This window comes from Ovis canadensis, chromosome 4 (assembly GCF_042477335.2).
Source record: "Ovis canadensis isolate MfBH-ARS-UI-01 breed Bighorn chromosome 4, ARS-UI_OviCan_v2, whole genome shotgun sequence".
Lineage (NCBI taxonomy): Eukaryota > Metazoa > Chordata > Mammalia > Artiodactyla > Bovidae > Ovis > Ovis canadensis.
In genome coordinates, this window is record NC_091248.1 from 78,368,898 (window position 1) to 78,389,663 (window position 20,766).

General features: G+C 37.0%; 1 protein-coding gene across 4 annotated transcripts in view; it reads right to left on the reverse strand.

Moving 5' to 3' along the window:
- The window catches only part of BBS9 (Bardet-Biedl syndrome 9), a 471,120-nt gene that overhangs the window by 219,526 nt on the left and 230,828 nt on the right, over positions 1-20,766 (reverse strand). For all 4 annotated transcript variants that reach the window (XR_011256695.1, XM_069588065.1, XM_069588067.1 and 1 more), the window contains 2 exons: positions 20,254-20,349; positions 5,676-5,848 (listed from right to left, as the gene is read on the reverse strand). Coding sequence is in view for 3 of the 4 variants with exons in the window: in XM_069588065.1 (XP_069444166.1) it covers positions 5,676-5,848; positions 20,254-20,349 (269 nt within the window). In the remaining variant the exon portion in view is untranslated. The remainder of the gene's footprint in view (positions 1-5,675; positions 5,849-20,253; positions 20,350-20,766) is intronic.

Genomic DNA, 20,766 nt, shown 5'->3' on the forward strand with positions numbered 1-20,766 from the left:
CACCTCTTCTTAATATCTTCTGCTTCTGTTAGGTCCAGACCATTTCTGTCCTTTATCGAGCCCATCTTTGCATGAAATGTTCCCTTGGTATCTCTAATTTTCTTGAAGAGATCTCTAGTCTTTCCCATTCTGTTCTTTTCCTTTATTTCTTTGCATTGATCGCTGAAGAAGGCTTTCTTATCTCTTCTTGCTATTCTTTGGAACTTTGCATTCAGATGCTTATATCTTTCCTTTTCTCCTTTGCTTTTCGCTTCTCTTCTTTACACAGCTATTCGTAAGGCCTCCCAGAGAGCCATTTTGCTTTTTTGCATTTCTTTTCCATGGGGATGGTCTTGATCCCTGTTCTCCTGTACAATGTCACGAACCTCTGTCCATAGTTCATCAGGCACTCTATCTATCAGATCTAGGCCCTTAAATCTATTTCTCACTTCCACTGTATAATCATAAGGGATTTGATTTAGCTCATACCTGAATGGTCTATCAGTTTTCCCTACTTTCTTCAATTTGAGTCTGAATTTGGTAATATGGAGTTCATGATCTGAGCATTAGTATACTGTATTGGTGTTTTTCTTTCTGGCTCACTTCACTCTGTATAATAGGCTCCAGTTTCATCCACCTCATTAGAACTGATTCAAATGTATTCTTCTTAATGGCTGAGTAATACTCCATTGTGTATATGTACCACTGCTTTCTTATCCATTCATCTGCTGATGGACATCTAGGTTGCTTCCATGTCCTGGCTATTATAAACAGTGCTGCAATGAACATTGGGGTACACATGTCTCTTTCATTTCTGGTTTCCTCAGTGTGTATGCCCAGCAGTGGAAATGCTGGGTCATATGGCAGTTCTATTTCCAGTTTTTTAAGGAATTTCCATACTGTTCTCCATAGTGGTTGTACTAGTTTGCATTTCCACCAACAATGTAAGAGGAGTCTCTTTTTCTCCACACCCTCTCCAGTATTTATTATTTGTAGACTTTTTGATAGTAGCCATTCTGATCAGCGTGAGATTGTACCTCATTGTGGTTTTGATTTGCATTTCTCTGTTAATGAGTGATGTTGAGCATCTTTTCATGTGTTTGTTAGCCATCTGTATGTCTTCTTTGGAGAAATGTCTGTTTAGTTCTTTGGCTCATTTTTTGATTGGGTCATTTATTTTTCTGGAATTCAGCTTCAGGAGCTGTTTGTGTATTTTTGAGATTAGTTGTTTGTCAGTTGCTTCATTTGCTATTATTTTCTCCCATTCTGAAGGCTGCCTTTTCACCTTGCTTATAGTTTCCTTCATTGTGCAAAAGCTTTTAATTTTAATTGGGTCCCATTTCTTTATTTTTGCTTGTATTTCCATTACTCTGGGAGGTGGGTCATAGAGGATCCTGCTGTGATTTATGGCAGAGTGTTTTGACTATGTTTTCCTCTAGAAGTTTTATAGTTTCTGGTCTTACGTTTAGATCTTTAATCCATTTTGAGTTTATTTATGTGTATGGTGTTAGAAAGTGTTCTAGTTTCATTCTTTTACAAGTGGTTGACCAGTATTCCCAGCACCACTTGTTAAAGAGATTGTCTATAATCTATTGTATATTCTTGCCTCCTTTGTCAAACATAAGGTGTCCATAGGTGTGTGGATTTATCTCTGGGCTTTGTATTTTGGTCCATTGATTTATATTTCTGTCATTGTGCCAGTACCATACTGTCTTGATGACAGTAGCTTTGTAGTATAGTCTGCAGTCAGGCAGATTGATTCCTCCAGTTCCATTCTTCTTTCTCAAGATTGCTTTGGCTAATCGAGGTTTTTTGTATTTCCATACAAATTGTGAAATTATTTGTTCTAGTTCTGTGAAAAATACCTTTGGTAGCTTGATAGGGATTGCATTGAATCTATAGATTGCTTTGGGTAGTATACTCATTTTTATTATATTGATTCTTCCGATCCATGACCATGGTATATTTCTCCATCTATTTTGTCATCTTTGATTTCTTTCATTAGTGTTTTATAGTTTTATATATATAGGTCTTTTGTTTCTTTAGGTAGATTTATTCTTAAGTATTTTATTCTTTTTGTTGTAATGGTGAATTTAGTTGTTTCCTTAAATTCTGTTTCTGTTTTCTCATTGTTACTGTATAGGAATGCAAGGGATTTCTGTGTGTTAACTTTATATCTTGCAACATTACTATATTCATTGGTTAGCTCTATTAATTTTCTGATGGAGTCTTTATGGTTTTCTATACAGACGATCATGTCATCTGCAAACAGTGAGAGAAAGACTTGGAATTTTATTACCCTCCTTTAACCCCAGTTTCAGCACTTAAGAAGCACTTAAGTAGCTATATCAAAGAATATTCTCCTGAACGGAAAAAAAAATTCATTATCAAAATTTAAAGTGATGTAACAACTTATTTTTTAAGAAGAATATTGCAAAAGTTATCAACAGTTCAGTTCATTTCAGTTCAGTCGCTCAGTTGTGTCCGACTCTTTGCGACCCCATGAATTACAGCACGCCAGGCCTCCCTGTCTATCACCAACTCCCGGAGTTTACCCAAACTCATGTCCATCAAGTCGGTGATGCCATTCAGCCATCTCATCCTCTGTCGTCCCTTTCTCCTCCTGCCCCCAAACCCTTCCAGCATCAAGGTCTTTTCCAATGAGTCAATCTTCACATGAGGAGGCCAAAGTATTGGAGTTTCAGCTTCAGCATCAGTCCTTCCAATGAACACCCAGGACTGATCTCCTTTAGAATTGACTGGCTGTATCTTCTTGCAGTCCAAGGGACTCTCAAGAGTCTTCTCCAACACCACAGTTCAAAAGCATCAGTTCTTTGGCACTCAGCCTTCTTCACAGTCCAACTCTTACATCCATACATGACCACTGGAAAAACCATAGCCTTGACTAGATGGACCTTATTGGCAAAGTAATGTCTCTGTTTTTCAATATGCTATCTAGGTTAGTCATAACTTTCATTCCAAGGAGTAAGCATCTTTTAATTTCATGGCTGCAATCACCATCTGCAGTGATTCTGGAGCCCAAAAATTAAAGCCTGACACTGTTTCCACTGTTTCCCCATCTATTTCCCATGAAGTGATGGGACTGGATGCCATGATCTTCATTTTCTGAATGTTGAGCTTTAAGCCAACTTCTTGACTCTCCTCTTTCACTTTCATCAAGAGGCTTTTTAGTTCCTCTTCACTTTCTGCCATAAGGGTGGTGTCATCTGCATATCTGAGGTTATTGATATTTCTCCCAGCAATCTTGATTCCAGCTTGTGTTTCTTCCAGTCAAGCGTTTCTCATGATGTACTCTGCATATAAGTTAAATAAGCAGGGTGACAATATACAGCTCTGACATACTCCTTTTCCTATTCAGAATCAGTCTGTTGTTCCATGTCCAGTTCTAACTGTTGCTTCCTGCCCTGCATACAGGTTTCTCAAGAAGCAGGTTAGGTGGTCTGGTATTCCCATCTCTTTCAGAATTTTCCACAGTTTATTGTGATCCACACAGTCAAAGGCTTTGGCATAGTCAATAAAGCAGAAGAAGATGTTTTCCTGGAACTCTCTTGTTTTTTCAAAGATCCAGCAGAAAGAAAGACAATTCCAAAGATTGCTCAAACTACCACACAACTGCACTCATCTCACAGGCTAGTAGATTAATGCTCAAAATTCTCCAAGGCAGGTTTCAGCAAAACGTGAACTGTGAACTTCAAGATTTTCAAGCTAGCTTTAGAAAAGGCAGAGGAATCAGAGACCAAAGTTATCAATAATTCACTTTTAATTGTATGACATCCTGCTGTAATATTTTATTTCCTCAATTCATGAAATAAAAAATATATCTTCAATATTGAGACATCAGCCAGGTGTCTGTATATGTAACAAAACAGCAGTGATTGAAATGTTTTCACATATTAGAATTTTAACACGTAACAATTATGTATGGATCTTAGTGCCAAGCAATGTTCTAGGCACTAGGAATTTCAACAATGAATAAAACAGACAAAAGTTCCTGTTTTCATGGAGCTTATGCTAAAGGACACTTGGAGTCCAAAAGCCACCTTTATTTAAAGTTGAAAGTTGTATTTAAAAAGGTAGAGAGTGGGGCCAGAGAGTAAAGGAACTATAAGCATGCCCTGTTTAACTTATTTAACAAGTAAAAGTGTATATAATTGACCATATTCCCTAAGTCCCACCCCAGAAAAGAAATGTCCCTGATGTAGAAACTGCAAAGATTAACTAGCCAACCAAATATAGGACAGGAGGGACATGGACTATATGTCAAATACAGTCAATTAGAAACTAATGTTTTCAATTTTAAATGTTACAAATATTTAATTAGTATAGTCTTTCTATGGACTCTCTTCTGTAAGTCACTGGACCTCAGTTTCACATAGTTAGGCAGGAATTTCTTCAGATATATCCTAGAGAATTGCAAAGGTTCTCAATACTCAGAGTACCTAAATGTTATTTCCCAAACTATTGACTTTTGGTACCACAATTTGGTCAAAGTATATTATCCTATACAGTATTATCAGCATAGATGAGAGAAAACCCAAATTAATTTATTTGATAATGTAGTATTATCTGCAATTGGACTGTACTCACTGAAAATTTCCCTTTATGTTGACATTGTATTCAAAGAAGTCTTTATTTATAGGTTAAATGCTCTTAGAACGTTCAATGCTCTTAGAATGTTCAGGGAACTGAACATTAAGTAGAATGTTCATGTGACTGACAATTTACATAACATATTCTCTCCCTTCCTCTCTCTCTATAATACACACATACATGCTTGCACACACACACCAGTTTACAGAGATGCAAAAACCTATGGATTCCTTAAAAAGTAGCCACTCTAGGGAACCAATGCGTCCTTAAATAATTTTCAAAATCTTTTTGAAATTCCTCTTTGTAATTCCCTATAGGATCTACTTACAGGCAAATAAGTAAGTAAAACTTGGTGAATTCTTTTTTTAAACACATGGGACTTAAAACAATGACTGTCATTGTATAACTGTTTTCAGAAGAACATTAATCTTGACTATTTTCAAATATCAAATCAATTTTCAAAGGATGAAGATTTGACACTCTGAAGATACTCAAGAAAATGTAACACAGGCTCTGAAGATAATTCCAAAGAAGAAGTGCAAACATATCCAGGCAACAAAGTCAGTAGCATATCTCACTGATTTAGACATTTAATCCTTCAGCATTTACCAAGCACCTACTGTGCCAGATACTCGAGAGTATTTTACGTGATTAACCCTCATTCAGATGCAGAAGTTCTGGTGTGCTTGTTAAAAATGAAAAAGAAAAATCACTTTACTTTATAATCACACCTCATTTATGGCCTGCTAGAATTAGTTAGCCAAATGGCTGCCGATAAGCTCAAATAGTTTTAGCACTGGGTTATTGGGGTCAAAGGTTAAATCCCCATGTGGGAGAATTAAACCAGCTCTGTTCTGAGGCCAGACCACATGCTTAGCTCCAGGCAGCCTCTCTGTAAAAGTCTGCAATTGATCACAAATTGGGCAAGAGGGTAGGAAAAGATTCACAACCCCACCACCCACATAAGAATAACAACTTAGTGTACCGTCTAATGGCATGTATACTAGAATTCTTACCTCTACAGAATCCCCTTCTCTTTCATATACTGAAAAACTACAGATGATATGGGTTATGATTATACACACCTCAAAATGATGATCAATCAACTCAAAATATTCTTCAAGGGGCACAGATCCAGAAAAAGAACATGTGAAATCTTTGATTCCCTGTTTTTCAAAATATTCTTGAAGGCGGATGATAAGCTCATTTGTTATAAGCCAAAGATCCTCAAATTGTTCACTCTGAATGCGGTATCGTTCTAAAGAGAAAAACAATTAAGCAAAAGGCTTACTAACACAATTACTAGCTGAAATAACATATTGCTGTTGTTCAGTCGCTGAGTCGTGTCTGACTCTTTGTGATCCCATGGACTGCAGCATGCCAAACTCCCCTGTCTTCTCTATTTCCCAAAGTTTGCTCAAACTCATGTCCATTGAGTCGGTGATGCCATGAATTATCACTAACTCTGACATGAACACCAAAATGAAAGGACAAAGATTTCATTTAATTTTTGGCTTAATAAAAATAATTTTATGACCTTATTGTGACTTTCTGCATCAATAACTTAACATTTTCAAATTTCACTCCAAAGGTATGTGATCACAGTGCCAAGCTGCAGAGTATGGTCCCTTTAACTATGTATCTTATGATAGGTTTCAGTAGAGTAAAAACAAAAAATTCAATCCTTCCAGAAAAAAGCTTTACTCAAAAAGTAAGAAAACAAAGAAACAAAACAAAAAAGGTAAGAAAACAGCCATTGCAAAAGTATACCTGGTATCATTATCTGTTTCAGAAAATTGATATGAAATAAAATTTATTCTACAGAAAGCCCCACATCCTGGCCACAGCAGCCAGTTTAAACCCCTGTTATCATAATCAAAGCTTTCTATTTTTCTAGTAGTTCTTTCATTTGAAGAGAGATTTTGCAATAAGACCCTTCCCCAAATATAAATCTTGGTTCCCTCCATTCCCTGAAACCTCAGCTCAGAAAGCCAAATTCTTGCCTCCTACCCTGATGATGCTGATGATGACAGCAGTGACAATAACTACACCTATGATAAGAGCAACTATTATATGTTGAGCACCAACTACGCATCGAGCACCGAAATTGTAACAACTCTTTCTCCTACAAAAAAGTAAACCAGGCACAGAGAATCTCAGAGACTTGCCAAAGGTCACAAAGTAAATTAAATGTCAGAGCTAGAATTTATGATAAATATCCTTCTTTCCAATTGTCTAAACTCGACCTATTCTTTAGGATTTGGCTTCAATCTCAACTACCCCAAGAAAACTTTATTTCTCTACCATCGATAGCAGCATTGGGCTTCCCCGGTGACTCAGATGGTAAAGAATCTGCCTGCAATGCAGGAGACCAGGGTTCAACCTTTGAGACAAAAGACTGCCTGGAGAAAGGAATGGCTACCCATTCTAGTATTCTTACCTAGAGAATTCCATGGACAGAGGAGCCTGGTGGGCTACAGTTCACGGAGTTGCAATGAGTTAGACACGACTGACTGACTAACATGTAGCAAGCCTTTTATGTACCAGGCACTATCTAAAGCACTTCACATTCACTCTCTTGCTTAAATCTCAATCACCCAATAGGGGAAATACTGTTATCCCCATTTTACAGAAGAATAAATCTAGCTACAGAAGAGTTTAAATAATCTGCAAGGTCATCTAGCCAGTTAGTAACAGAGCAGGGATTGGAACTCCAGCTATTAATCCAAAGATTATCTATCCGTCTTTACCACTTCACAACATTGCATGTCTCTGAATTTATACAGAGAATATCTACAGTTTACTGTTTACTTAACTGCATACAACCACATATTCTTATTTAACTTTCCATATAATCATATTTAGTCTCTTCAAAGAGACCATACACTTCTTGAGATCAAAGTCACCTATCCTATTGAACATCTATTATGTTTCATAGAGAAATAAATCTTGGGAGTATAAAAATTAACTCAGTCTTTTTGCTTAAAGAACCTAAGGTACTATGATACATGCATGTAAAATAGTTATTTATAATCCCATGGTACTATAAATATATTACAACTTTAAACTGGTTTTTAACTTTGTCATCCTCAACCAGAATCCAAGAATATATCTGCTCTCATTCCCCCAGCTGTACTCTTTTTAATTACATAAGGAATAAAATAAACTGAGTAGTCCTGCCACGGAACATGCAAACACTCTGGTCTTCTCTGCTGTCATATCATTCCCCTTGAACCTTTCCCACGCTCCTTTCACTCTAGTCTTATTCTGGATGTTGGCTTCTGCCCATGGTGCTGATCAGATGTGTTTTCATTTTTCCCCATCAAAGACAGTAGGGCCAAGGTCAGAAATGACAACTTTTACCTTTCTTGGTAATTGTCGCTGAAGGTTTAATGCTTTAGAAGAAAACTAGAGTACAATTATGGAGGGGGGTGAGTAGACAGGTAGAAGGGAGAATGCTAATGACAAAGTATGCTAGCATTAGAATCCTCTAAATCTGGGGTCTTACCTAAGTCAAGCTTGGGGTCCAACACAGAAAACCCAGACTGATATTTATTCTCTCTTCTATTCATTTGTATAAGTCAGTTCAAGATGCTGGAGATAAAATCGTGAATAAAGCAAGAGCCTCTCCCTTCAAGAAGTTCACTGTAGATCTTGAAAGATGGAGTGATGGTGGAAGAATGAACAAGGTTTCCACAATCACTGACTCAGGAGACTCAGGGATACCCCATTAAGGTTGATTTTGCCACAGAAATATCAGAGCTTTCCCCAAGGGATATACAACTATTTTCAAGTATATGAAGGCCTATTACATAGCAGAAGAATTAGGCAATAACAAGGGAGCAGCAAAGGGAAGAAGGCACAATAAGAACTGTTTAATAATTATAGATATTAACAGAGTTGGCTGCCCTGGGAAGTGTTTAAGGCTCTGAGCTCCTTGGTGATTGGTACTTTCTTAAAAGTCTCCTTGGGAGTTGTAGGACTCAGTGAGGAAGAAGATAGGCCATCCCTGGAGTTACAGACCAATCTGTCCCTCTATGCATCCTGAGACACATATTGGGCAGCTCAGTGCTGCCTCCAGGTCTCAGACATTTGTTCTTCTTAGGTAGAAAGGTAGCTTCTGGCTCAGGGCTGGCTCAGGACCTTGTCTTTCTCTGTGTCTGCCCATCTTGGGGCAGGTATCTGCTCCAGCCCAGAGCCCCCATCCAGGCGCGGGGAATGCCCTTGGCCTTCTAGAAGACAACACTGAGCTGAGCCAGTTACATCTCCTTTTACAGCTTTGCGATCTCCCCAAACACAAACTTTACATTCTGCTGCCCAGTCTTTGCTGAACGTAGCAGATGTAGGTGATGCTGTTCCATGCTGCAGTGATGCAGGCCCAAGAGAACAGATGGTGAGATGCAGTCATGACTACTGGAGCAACAGAGATGAATATGATAGCAGGAGTGGGCACATACGCTGGCACTGCCATACTTGACTGTGGCTACCCTCCCAGATGCAGAGCAGCATCTGCAAAGCCATAGACTGGATGGTAAGCAAGTTGTCCTCCAGAGTGGCCTGTGCCAACACCAGGAGAGATGTATTCATTCAACTGTAATTTTTTGATACAAATGTGTCACAACTTAAAAATCTTAAAAGAAATGCACTAAACATCTCTATCAAAGGTTAGTTTTATTAGTTAAATTTTATTTAAAAGTAAAACATTTATTAGCATTTACAACTGGAGGAAATGCGGAGAGGATTCTCAGCCAAATGCCAACAAGTACCTCCAAATTCAGCTGTCCTGCAGCTGAGCTGATGATGGGGAAAGATAGATCCAATTGACACCTATCCTGAACGCCTCCTAGGAACTGTGGGATTTGGTTCCCATTCACAGCTTACAGTGGGCATGGGTGTTTCATTAAGGAGAGCAGGGGATGTTGTGAGCAAGCCAAGAAAGGCAGTGGGCCCAAAAGCTTCCCCAGGAGAGACAAAGTATCTTATTTCTGCTGCCCACAGCTGGAGCTCCTTCCTCACTCCTGGAAGACAACAAACCCCCTAATCTGACAAAATGAAATGCAGGCAAGTCTAAACATTTCCCTTTATCTTTCATCAAGATTTGAATTATCTGAACAGAGGCTGATGAACTCTCTAGGAGACCCATCTCAATCCCCCATACTGGGCAAAGACTTCCACTTTCTAAAGTAACAGAGCGAAGTCTTGGACAATAGATTCAAAAGGCAAGGGACAAATGAAAGAAATGAAACACAATTCCCTTTACAAAGTAGCTGTAAAGCAAGACAATCTTTATTTGATAGTCTTAAAAAGATTCTAAGTATTATTCATTATATATTGACTCTTTTTTATTTCTTCTAGGTCCTTGTTAAACCTTTCTTGCATCTTCTCAATCCTTTTCTCCAAGCTATTTATCTGTGATTCCATTCTGATTTCAAGATTTTGGATCATTTTCACTATCGACCCAGACGGATGGTACGGGGAGGGAGGGGGGAGGGGGGTTCAGGATGGGGAACATGTGTATACCTGTGGTGGATTCATGCTGATGTATGGCAAAACCAATATAATATTGTAAAGTAATTAACCTCCAATTAAAATAAATAAATTTACATTAAAAAAGTAACCCCCCCCAAAAAATGAAAAAAATAAAAATAAAAAATAAAAGCCATTAAAAACAAGAAGATTCTAAGTAACTCTGCACCTACTCATTCAGTTCCAAAGGTATTAAGCAGTGAGTGCTGGGGAAACAATGGGGAAGAACACATACTGGTCCTGGCCCTCATCCTAGTGAGAAGGGTAGAAAATAAGCAAATAAAAAACAAATAATTACAAGTTATGAAAGGACTCTGATGCAGATTAAAAGGGTGCTATGATAAAGACTAATGGGAAAACAGTCTTTTTATTATTTCATAAAACACAGCAGCTAAATAATACTAGCCGCTAAAATTTACCTAGCACTTACAGTGTACCAGGAAATTGCTTCATGCTTTTTAGGAATTATCTCATTTGATTCTTATATAGTATAATTGCACTATTTTATTTCCATTTCTGTAGATGGAAAAAACAGGCACTGTAATTTTTTCAAAGTCATTCAAATGAAATCTAAACCAGAGCAGGGATTTAAATTATTAATCTGATTCTAGACTTCATACTCCTAATCATTTTGTGCATAAAGCTTGGAGCTTAAGATGGAAAGAACAGCCCAGGTAGAGGGAATGGCAAGTTCAAAGACTTCATGGGAGAAAAAGTCAGAGATGAGAGAAGGTCATAGTAAGGAAAAGTGCCCAAAGATGAAGATGGATATCAGGCCAGGCCAGAACATACAGGGAGACCTATAAGGGTTAGTAAAAGTTTTGATATTATTATCAACACAAAAGATTTTAAGCTGGAGAGAGGCATGATAAAATTTGTAATTGTCTGTTTCTTTGTTTTTATTATAAAAGCTGTCAAGTAGAAAAGGAATTGAAAAGGGACAAAAATAGACTCATAGTTAAGGACATTACAACCATGATCCAACATAGTGGTGCCGTATATAAACAATTAAGGGCATCACATTATGAAGGAAATCTCGTTTCTTAGCTCTTATCCCTAAGCAAAACTTAAAATGTAGTAAATTTTTAAATCTATGACTTCAGTACAAATAAATCATCCAACCATCAGTTTCTTCATCCACACAAACGGAAAAATAAAGCATAGCTCACAAGGCCAGTATGAAGATCAATTATAATGTTATATGGAAAAGATTTACACAAGTGTAATTTATCTTTGTATTATTATTTTTTTGGCCACAATACACGTAAGATCTTAGTTCCCCACCAGGGATAAAACCTACACCCCTTGCACTGTAAGTCCAGAGTCTTAATCACTGAATCACCAGCAAAGTACCTATATTTTAAAATTTAGATCAAGAAAAAGTAGATAGTCAAAACATATTGGTTGAAAAAATTAAAATTTTGATACAAAAAGTATAGAATAAAACAAGTTAAAAATCTAAAGCTCACTGGAAAACTTAAATATAAATAAAATTCTTTATTTCATTTGCTATAGCCTGAACACTTGTGTCACCCCAAAATACATATGTTTAGTCCTGATATCCACTGTGATAATATCTGGAGATGGGGCCTTGGGGAGGAGATTATGTCATGGGGAAGGAGTCCTCATGAATGAGATCAGCACTGTTATAAAAAAGAGACCTCAGAATCACTCCTACCCTTTCTGCCACATGACACACTGAAAAGCCAGACATCTGTGAACCAGGAGGCAGGTCCTCACCAGAAACCAAACCTACTAGTGCCCTGATCTTGGACTTCCTAGCCTCCAGAGCTATTAGAAATAAATTTCTGTTATGTAAAAGCCACCGAGTCTATGGTATTTTTTTTAAATAACACCCAAATGGACTAAAATAGTACTCTGCTATGAATACATGAACATCATTAAACAATAAAAATGTAAAATTCATAATAATAAACATTTAAATAGGTCTGATATTTTCTGTAACTTTCAAATTCAGGCTTCAATTATTTTCTTATTCATCAGCATATACAGGGGGGAAAATGTGTCAAAATGTTAAAAATTACCATGGGACTGGGGGATTTAAAAATATAAACATGGTATCTGCAAGTTGAATTTTTTCAGATTACCAAAAATCAACAAGGATCAAAGAGTTGAAGATTTATAAGGCATTATTTTGACTATTAAGCATTTTCTTGGCACTAGTAGTCCAAGATACTTAACACTGCCCAGGAGATTTTCCAGAGTATACAGTTCACAGAAAGGAGAAATGAAAATCTCTATTGACAATATAGCATGAAAGAAAAAAATTGTATTCTAAAATACATCCTTACAATATTGGTAATTAAAATAGCTTCCAAAATGAACATTCAATTAATTTTTTTGTCTCTTTTCCTTTGCATCTTGCAACAGCAGCTCAGTGGAAATAACCACTTCAGCTTCCAAATTAAATAAATTTAAAGGATTGGAACCCAGTCAATTGCCATTTCACCCTACTACAAATGGAGAAAATAATACATTTAACTAAGCAGGGCACAAAAATGCATAACGTCAGTCTCAATTCATGTCAGAACATCTGAAGTTCATCAATATAAATAATGTTTGCATTCACATCATAAACAAAGCCATCAATATAGTTTATGCTATCCTGGAAATTTTAAAATGTGAAATAGAAAAGCAGATGAATGCTTTTTAAATCAAAAGTTGGAAGAAATAATATAAATAATATCAGTAGATATTAGTGTAATATTCTAAATATACAACCTCTTCAATATTAATACAAACTATGGATGGTTTCTCTAAATTTAATTTTCAAAAGACTTTTTTCTAAGTGTATTTATATAATACTCCCATTGTCCCTCAATAACACTGCTAAGAAATTCTAAGATAAATATGAATACAATATTATACTGATGAATCACTGTACACATTACAGCAATGACAGCAGTAGGAGGTGCATATCAGGTGAGTTTAGATTTTCTCATGACCTGGATGTGTGCTAAGTTGCTTCAGTCAGGTCTGACTCTTTGTGACCTTATGACCTGTAGCCCTCCAGGCTTCTCTGTCCATGGGATTCTCCAGGCAAGAATACTGCAGTGGGTTGCCATGCCCCTCTCCAGGGAATCTTCCCAACCTAGGGATCCAACCTTGTCTTAGGTATCTCCTGCATTGGCAGGAATGCTCTTTAGCACTAGCACTGTCTGACGAGGCTTTACCATAACACTTGTCCTTAAATTTGGAGGCTTCATTAAAGGACGATCACAGAGTACCTACTCCATGAACTTTCAGATGCTTTTGAACTGTAGTATTGGAGAAGACTCTTGAGAGTCCCTTGGACTGCAAGGAGATCAAACCAGTCAACCCTAAAGGAAAGCAATCCTGAATATTCATTAGAAGCACTGATGCTGAAGCTGAAGCTCCAACACTCTGGCCACCTGACACAAAGAGCCAACTCATTAGAAAAGACCCTCAAGCCGGAAAAGATTGGCGGCAGGAGGAGAAGGGGATGACGGAGGACAGGATGGTTAGCTGGCATCATCGACTCAACAGACATGAGTTTGAGCAAGCCCCAGGAGATGGTGAAGGATAGGGAAGCCTGGCATGCTGCAGTCCATGGGGTCACAGAGTCGGACATGACTGAGCGACTGAACAAGGACAACAACAAAAATCCCACACTTTATCAAGCATCTGAAGATAACTTCTCTTCTTCCTGGAATGCCTGCCACCTAAAAATCTCCTATTCATTCCAAAAGATCTTTCACAAATAAAATCACTTATGGAAACTCATTCTTTTGGAATCCAGCAGCAGCTTAAGTGTTAAAGCATCTGCCTGCAATGTGGGAGACCTGGGTTCAATCCCTGGGTCGGTAAGATCCCTGGAGAAGGAAATGGCAACCCACTCCAGTATTCTTGCCTGGAAAATCCCATGGATGGAGGAGCCTGGTGGGCTACAGGGTCGCAAAGAGTCGGACACGACTGAGCGACTTCACTTCACTTCTTCATAAGCACACCAGGTGTTCTGTGATCAGTCCACTACCTGTTTGTTTCTCCAACTAGTCCAGGAGCTCCACAAGAGTCATGAGATGTATTAGATATAAAGACATCTGCTGAGTGAAAAATGAGCAAAGGTGCACAGTCCAGTCAGATGGAGTAGAGCAAAACTCTCACTTTCTTTTTTCTGAAGATATTTTGTTTAACACAGTTCAACATCACATATGCTTTCTTTCGATAGATGCAAAAAGAAAGCCTTTTTCAAGGTTCAACCCTTATTCACATACATGACTACAATCCTTTCATTATATGTGAAAAGCAAAGGACTTTTGAACTTGACCTGATTCAATTCCATCACTCTTTCTAGCATGTTACACTCTTTCAGGATATTGAAATATTTAGCATTATTAGTTATCCTTTCCATATTCCAAAGGCCTACCCGAGGCAACATAAATTTGCTATTTGCAATTGCTTAGTGCTACTCGTGACACTAAGAAGATGTATTTACTCATCATTCATTGCTAATTACCAGCTTAACATGGTACAGAAGTCTAAGTTGAAAATCATTTCTCTCAGATTTTAGGGAAATTTTTTCCATCGCCTTCTAGGTTTCAAATTGGGAAAAGAGTACATCAAGGGTGTATATTGTCACCCTGTTTATTTAACTTATATGCAAAGCACATCATGCGAAAAGCCAGGCTACATGAAGCAAAGGCTGGAATCAAAATTGCCGGGATAAATATCAATAACCTCAGATACGCAGATGACACCAGCCTTGTAGCAGAAAGCGAAGAGAAACTAAAGAGCCTCTTGATGAAAGTGAAAGAGGAGAATGAAAAAAGTTGGCTTAAAACTCAACAATCAAAAAAACTAAGATCATGGCATCCTATCCCAGCATTTTATGGCAAATAGATGTGGATACAATGGAAAAAGTGAGAGATTTTATTTTCTTAGGCTCTAAAATCACTGCAGATTGTGACAGCAGCCATGAAATTAAAAGACACTTGTTCCTTGGAAGAAAAGCTATGACCAACCTAGACAGCATATTAAAAAGCAGAGACACTACTTTTCCAACAAAGGTCCATCTAGTCAAAGCTATGGTTGTTCTAGGAGTCATGTATGGATGTGAGAGTTGGACCTTAAGCTGAGCACCGAAAAATTGACGCTTTTGAACTGTTGTGTTGGAGAAGACTCTTGAAGAGTCCCTTGGACTGCAAGGAGATCAAACCAGTCAATTTTAAAGGAAATCAGACCTGAATATTCATCAGAAGGACTGATGCTGAAGCTGAAGCTCCAATACTTTGGCCACCTGATGCAAAGAACTGACTTATTGGAAAAGACCCTGATGCTGAGAAAGATTGAAGGTGGGAGGAGAAGGAGACAAGAGAAGATGAGACGGTTGGATGGCATCACCGACTCGATGGACATGGGTTTGAGCAAGCTCTGGGAGTTGGTGATAGACAGGGAAGCCTGGCATGCTGCAGTCCACAGGGTCGCAAAGAGTCACACAAGACTAAGTGACTGAACTGAACTGACCTAGTATCTAATAATTTTGATGAAAAGTTAAATGGCTTCTTGATTAATTTTCACTGAGTGACTATTTTTTCCTTTCTAACTTTGGAGATATGCCCCTGATCCTTAGTGCTCTAAAATTTCACAATACTAGTTCATATGTATTTCTTTTTCTCATTTATTGTGCTAACATCGAACAGGCTCCTCCAATATCCACAACTGAGACATTTCATTTCCTAGAAATCTTTGTCTCCATTGGTTTTCTCTCCATCTTTACAACCCACTCCCCAAACGTCACACCTTTATTTGATGAGCCTGTCATCAGAATCTGCAGTCTCTCTGAACTCTTGACATCAACACCTCACTCATTCTCTGCTGCTGCTGCTGCCGCTAAGTCGCTTCAGTTGTGTCCAACTCTGTGCGACCCCATAGATGGCAGCCCACCAGGCTCCCCCGTCCCACCAGCTTTTGTGCTTCTGGTTTACTCACTCTATAACTCCCAGTACTTCTTGAACCTAATCAAGATATGTGATCTATTGAAGTTGTTAATTTTTCACCATGTATCACTTTTCTCTGCTCTTTATTTCTCTCAGCTTAGATTTGGTAGTTCATTATTATAACCATTCTCATAAAAACATTTTATCTGCAGTTGCTTGGATAACAATAAACAAATCACTGCTGGGCAAAATTATCTAAGGATGACTGGATTCACTGTAAAATTCAGGATCTCAGACTCTAATGGGAACTCATCATTGCTTAAAGTTCATGAGTTTGCTTTCTTATTCTCTAAGACACCAATGTCACACTTTTTTTTTTTCAAATTTAGAGATCAGCAAAGCTCCCCTATCTTTTCATCAACAAATCTATAAAGTCTCCCTAGATCTACATCCTGTCACAGTAAACTTTCAGCTCTCCTCACCTTCCAAGTTCTGTATCCCATCCCCTCTCTCCTAAAGGACTTCATTGCTTTGTCATGCCCTTCTACTTCCTGATCATCAGCCTCTCCCACTAACTCATTTCAATTGATATTTAAACATGTTCTGAAAGTGAAAAGTGAAAGTGTTAGTTACTTAGGCGTGTCTGATTCTTTGTGACTCCGTGGACGGTAGCCCACCAGGTTCCTCTTTCCATGGAATTATCCAGGCAAGAATATAACATGCTCTAATATTGCTTATTTCAAAACAAAACCCACAACTCCTTTCAGCTATGTTTTACTTCGGAATTACTGAGTTTAACTGTCCAATTCTTACTGAAAATGCTAGTTACTAAAAACGTGTAGTGCTACTAATAGATACTCTAAATTTACCCTTGGACGAAGCTGCAGCTTAGACTGCACTGCTTTGGACTCATATAGAATTCTATTTAGTAAGCTGAGTTTCATCATTATTTTTAAAGCTCTATGAAATTTGTTATTCAAAGTATAATTACATAACAATTATAACTACAAAAATAAGCTATAGAGACATTATTGAAGAAGTTATTTTTGTGATATTCAGAAGAGAAATTTCATCCTGGACTCAGCATCAGGCTGCGCATCTCCTAAACAACTGATTTGATTTGATCTTTAGAGCATTCTGAAAATTGGAACTAAAATGCTTTCCTTTTATTTCTACGCTGCTAGTATCATATCAATTGTATGTTAATCTTATTCTTCAATCTTCAGTAACTTTAAAATATATTTTAAACACTTTAAGAGACAAGTGGAACAAGGCAAGGTACAAATAGATATAGTAAAGAAACAGATAAAAGTAGATATATGAGAAAGATCAAGAAAAGCATCGAGACAAAAGGAACAGGAAGAGAGAGAGTAAGGTGGTAGTGTTTGCTGTGTGAGGTAATAAATAACAATGTGGATCTGGATCTTAAGAAAATGGCATGGCAGGAATATATAATTATAGACAACAGCATATTTCTTCTGAAATACCACTGTACTGAATCAGTCTAAACAACTGACTTCCATGTGGAAATATTTTATAATTCTGATTATAAAAATATTTCCCATAAAATGTGACCCACTTGTTATTTTTAACAACTTTATAGAAGTTATCATTGATATATAAAAAATACACATGTTTAATATTTACAATTTGATGAATTTGGACTCATGCATATACATGTAAATCTATTACTATCTTCCAGGTAATGTACATACCCATCACCAGTGTTATTTTCAATTTAGGTCTGTGGAAATCATTTTCAGTTTTGCTGCTGTCTTCTTCTTAAATGTTTTTATCTTTAAAGCTTTGTGGTTTTTTTTCAGAATTCATACAATAAACTCTAATTACATTGAGTCTTTACTTTCTGAAGTAAAAACCTACTGTGACTGCATGCCTGAGACAATGAGCTGCCTGCGCTTGTCGACTCTGGCTGGTCCATGCCAAACTGAACTGAAATTACCCCATGGCACACTCCAAGATCAGCTGAGTATCAAGCAGGTTTTAAAATGCACATGAAATACTATCCAAGATCTGATGACAACTATATATGATACACATAGCATCTGGCTGATTGTTAGAGAAAAAATACTAAGTTCTCTCCATTTGTTGGGTTTTCCTATCCATCTAGATTTTGAGATGAAAGACCACATGCCTTTCATAAAAAAGAAAAGTGTCAAACACATACTGGATATAAATTACTTCATTCCTTCTTTGGGGATGAACACTCTTAACAGAGCAGTAGGGAGCACCAACATCTGCCTCAAGCCCAGAAAATAGTACTTTCTTCATATCTTTTGCCTTTCATCTCCCAGGGACTTTCACTAGGTAGAATTCTAGGCATCACTGAAGTAAAAAAACCATCAGAGAATTGTAATGGCTACTCTTCAGGTCTCAGTTTACAGTTCATTTGATTCTTTATTTAAATAGCCCTGTCCAATTCCATTATGTACTGTGGCTTTGTCAAGGCATTCATAGTCAGGGCTTCCCCGGTGGCTCGGAGGGTAAAGCACCTGCCTGCAATGTGGGAGACCTGGGTTCGATCCCTGGGTCGGGAAGTTCCTCTGGAGAAGGAAATGGCAACCCACTCCAGTATCCTTGCCTGGAGAATCCCATGGATGGAAGAGCCTGGCGGGCTACAGTCCATGGGGTCACAAAGAGTCGGACACGACTGAGCAAGCTCACTTCACTTCACTTCACTTCACAGTCATATATTAAGAAAATATCAATAAATCAATTATAGACATGGACATTTGGTGAAATTTAGGTAATGATAAAGTAATTATAAGCAAAAAACAATGTTCTAAGAGTTATTTCATCTGAAAAGGAATAAATATAATGCATTAGGATATAAATATTCCCATTTGCACAAAGAATATGCCTTTTTAAAATAGTCTCAATTGTAGATTCATCATACAGCATCATCAACTGGAATCAAACAGATGTGTACAATTTCCCAAAGAAATGTTTGCAACAGCTTTTTTAGTTTAACCAAAGAGAACAGTTTAACCAAAAGAAATGTTAGAAAATAATTCCATTATCTAACTGAAGATTAAAACTAATCAAAACAAATTGATGCCAATGTAAAGACGACAATCATGACCAATCACAAAAAGACCATGAAAAGTACAGAATTCTCTCTTTCTTCTCAGAATTGTCTTTTATTTTTGTGTCTTATTCTTTAATTTTTAGTTGTTTCCAAGTCTATTTCACTAGTCACCAACCTACACATTCCAGAAGGTGCTATGACAGAGACATCATTATAGTTTCTAACATAAGAATGTCTATATGTTCCTGCTGTTAGCATCTTTATTTTTCAAAAAGAGTATATCCTCATTTTACTATATTTTCTAATTATAAAAAAATAAAATTAAAACTGCAAATGCATAAAGTAGAAAGTGAAAAGTCATTGTACAAATGGCAGAAATTTTAAAAACTGGAGTGTACTCAGCCAGACTTTATATATATATGAATGAATGAATATATATAATATATATGTATTCATTTCTCCTGATATCTTTAGTGTACCTAAAATTTGTTTAAAACTTCCTCTCTTAAGAATTTATTTCCAAGAAAGGGTATAAAACCCAGTGAGCTTAGTAGCTTCATTATCTACATACACCAGAAATCAGTTGTACATTGAGTAGTTTCAACAGTTATTCTCATAGGAAGCAAACAAATCAATAAAGCAAATATTTATCTGAAATTCAAACTTGACTATACAATTACCACTTTTCATTCTATTGAGATTAATCTCAACAAAAGTTATTCACTTTCATCTTTGCCAATATCCAAAAGGAGGCTAGAAGAATATGTACACACAAAAAAATTAACTCCAATTTCTAGTAACTCCTAAAATCTAGTTTACCATATACCTATCTCAAAAACATTTTTCAGTTATTTTTTTAATGTTTTTTTATTTTTTAATTTAAATTTATTTATTTTAATTGGAGGCTAATTACTTTACAATATTGTATTGGTTCTGCCACACATCAACATGATTTTTCAGTTCTTTAAATTCCTCTCTCAAACCCTCCTCATCCCCAAAACCAAAGTTATGTATCGCTAATAAAACAGGACCCTATCTTCATGACTAATATAATGGCTCTTAGTTTTCAATATCTAACATCACCATTATAGAAATCCTTGATGTGGCAATGATCTGTAATGTAGTGTTCTTAATAGAAGTTTTCAAAAGCAATAATATCATGGCTTTACTTACGAGAGGTTTTAGAAGCAAGAAGTGTAACTTGGGACCCTCCTAAGAAGCGAAAACCCATTACATTCACCTGATCATCTTCTGACTGCTTGGCAAAGCCTACAAAGAAAAGAAAAAACATCACCTTACAAAACCACAAGGCAAACATTCAATATTTACAATAGGAAGCTTAGTTGATGATGAGTACTTTTTATGGCACTAGTCTAGTCTGAAGTCTATGTGTGGACTATATTAACTAACTTCCACAGTTGCTTCCAATTGCTAAAATTTCTGCCTCACAAGAACATGCTAAAATCATTTAATTTCCTTCTACTAGTTCGTTCTAGGTCTGAGGCAGGAAATGCACAAGATGAACCTAGAATATCTGTCACACCAGAAAAAAACTATCAGTGACTAGAGAGCTATATGAAAAGGACATAAGAGCCATCTTAAAGAGACTACCACTGGCCAGAGATGAAAATATTTGAGTATAGAAAAAGATAATAATTGCAATGGAGTAAAACACATCAAATATAC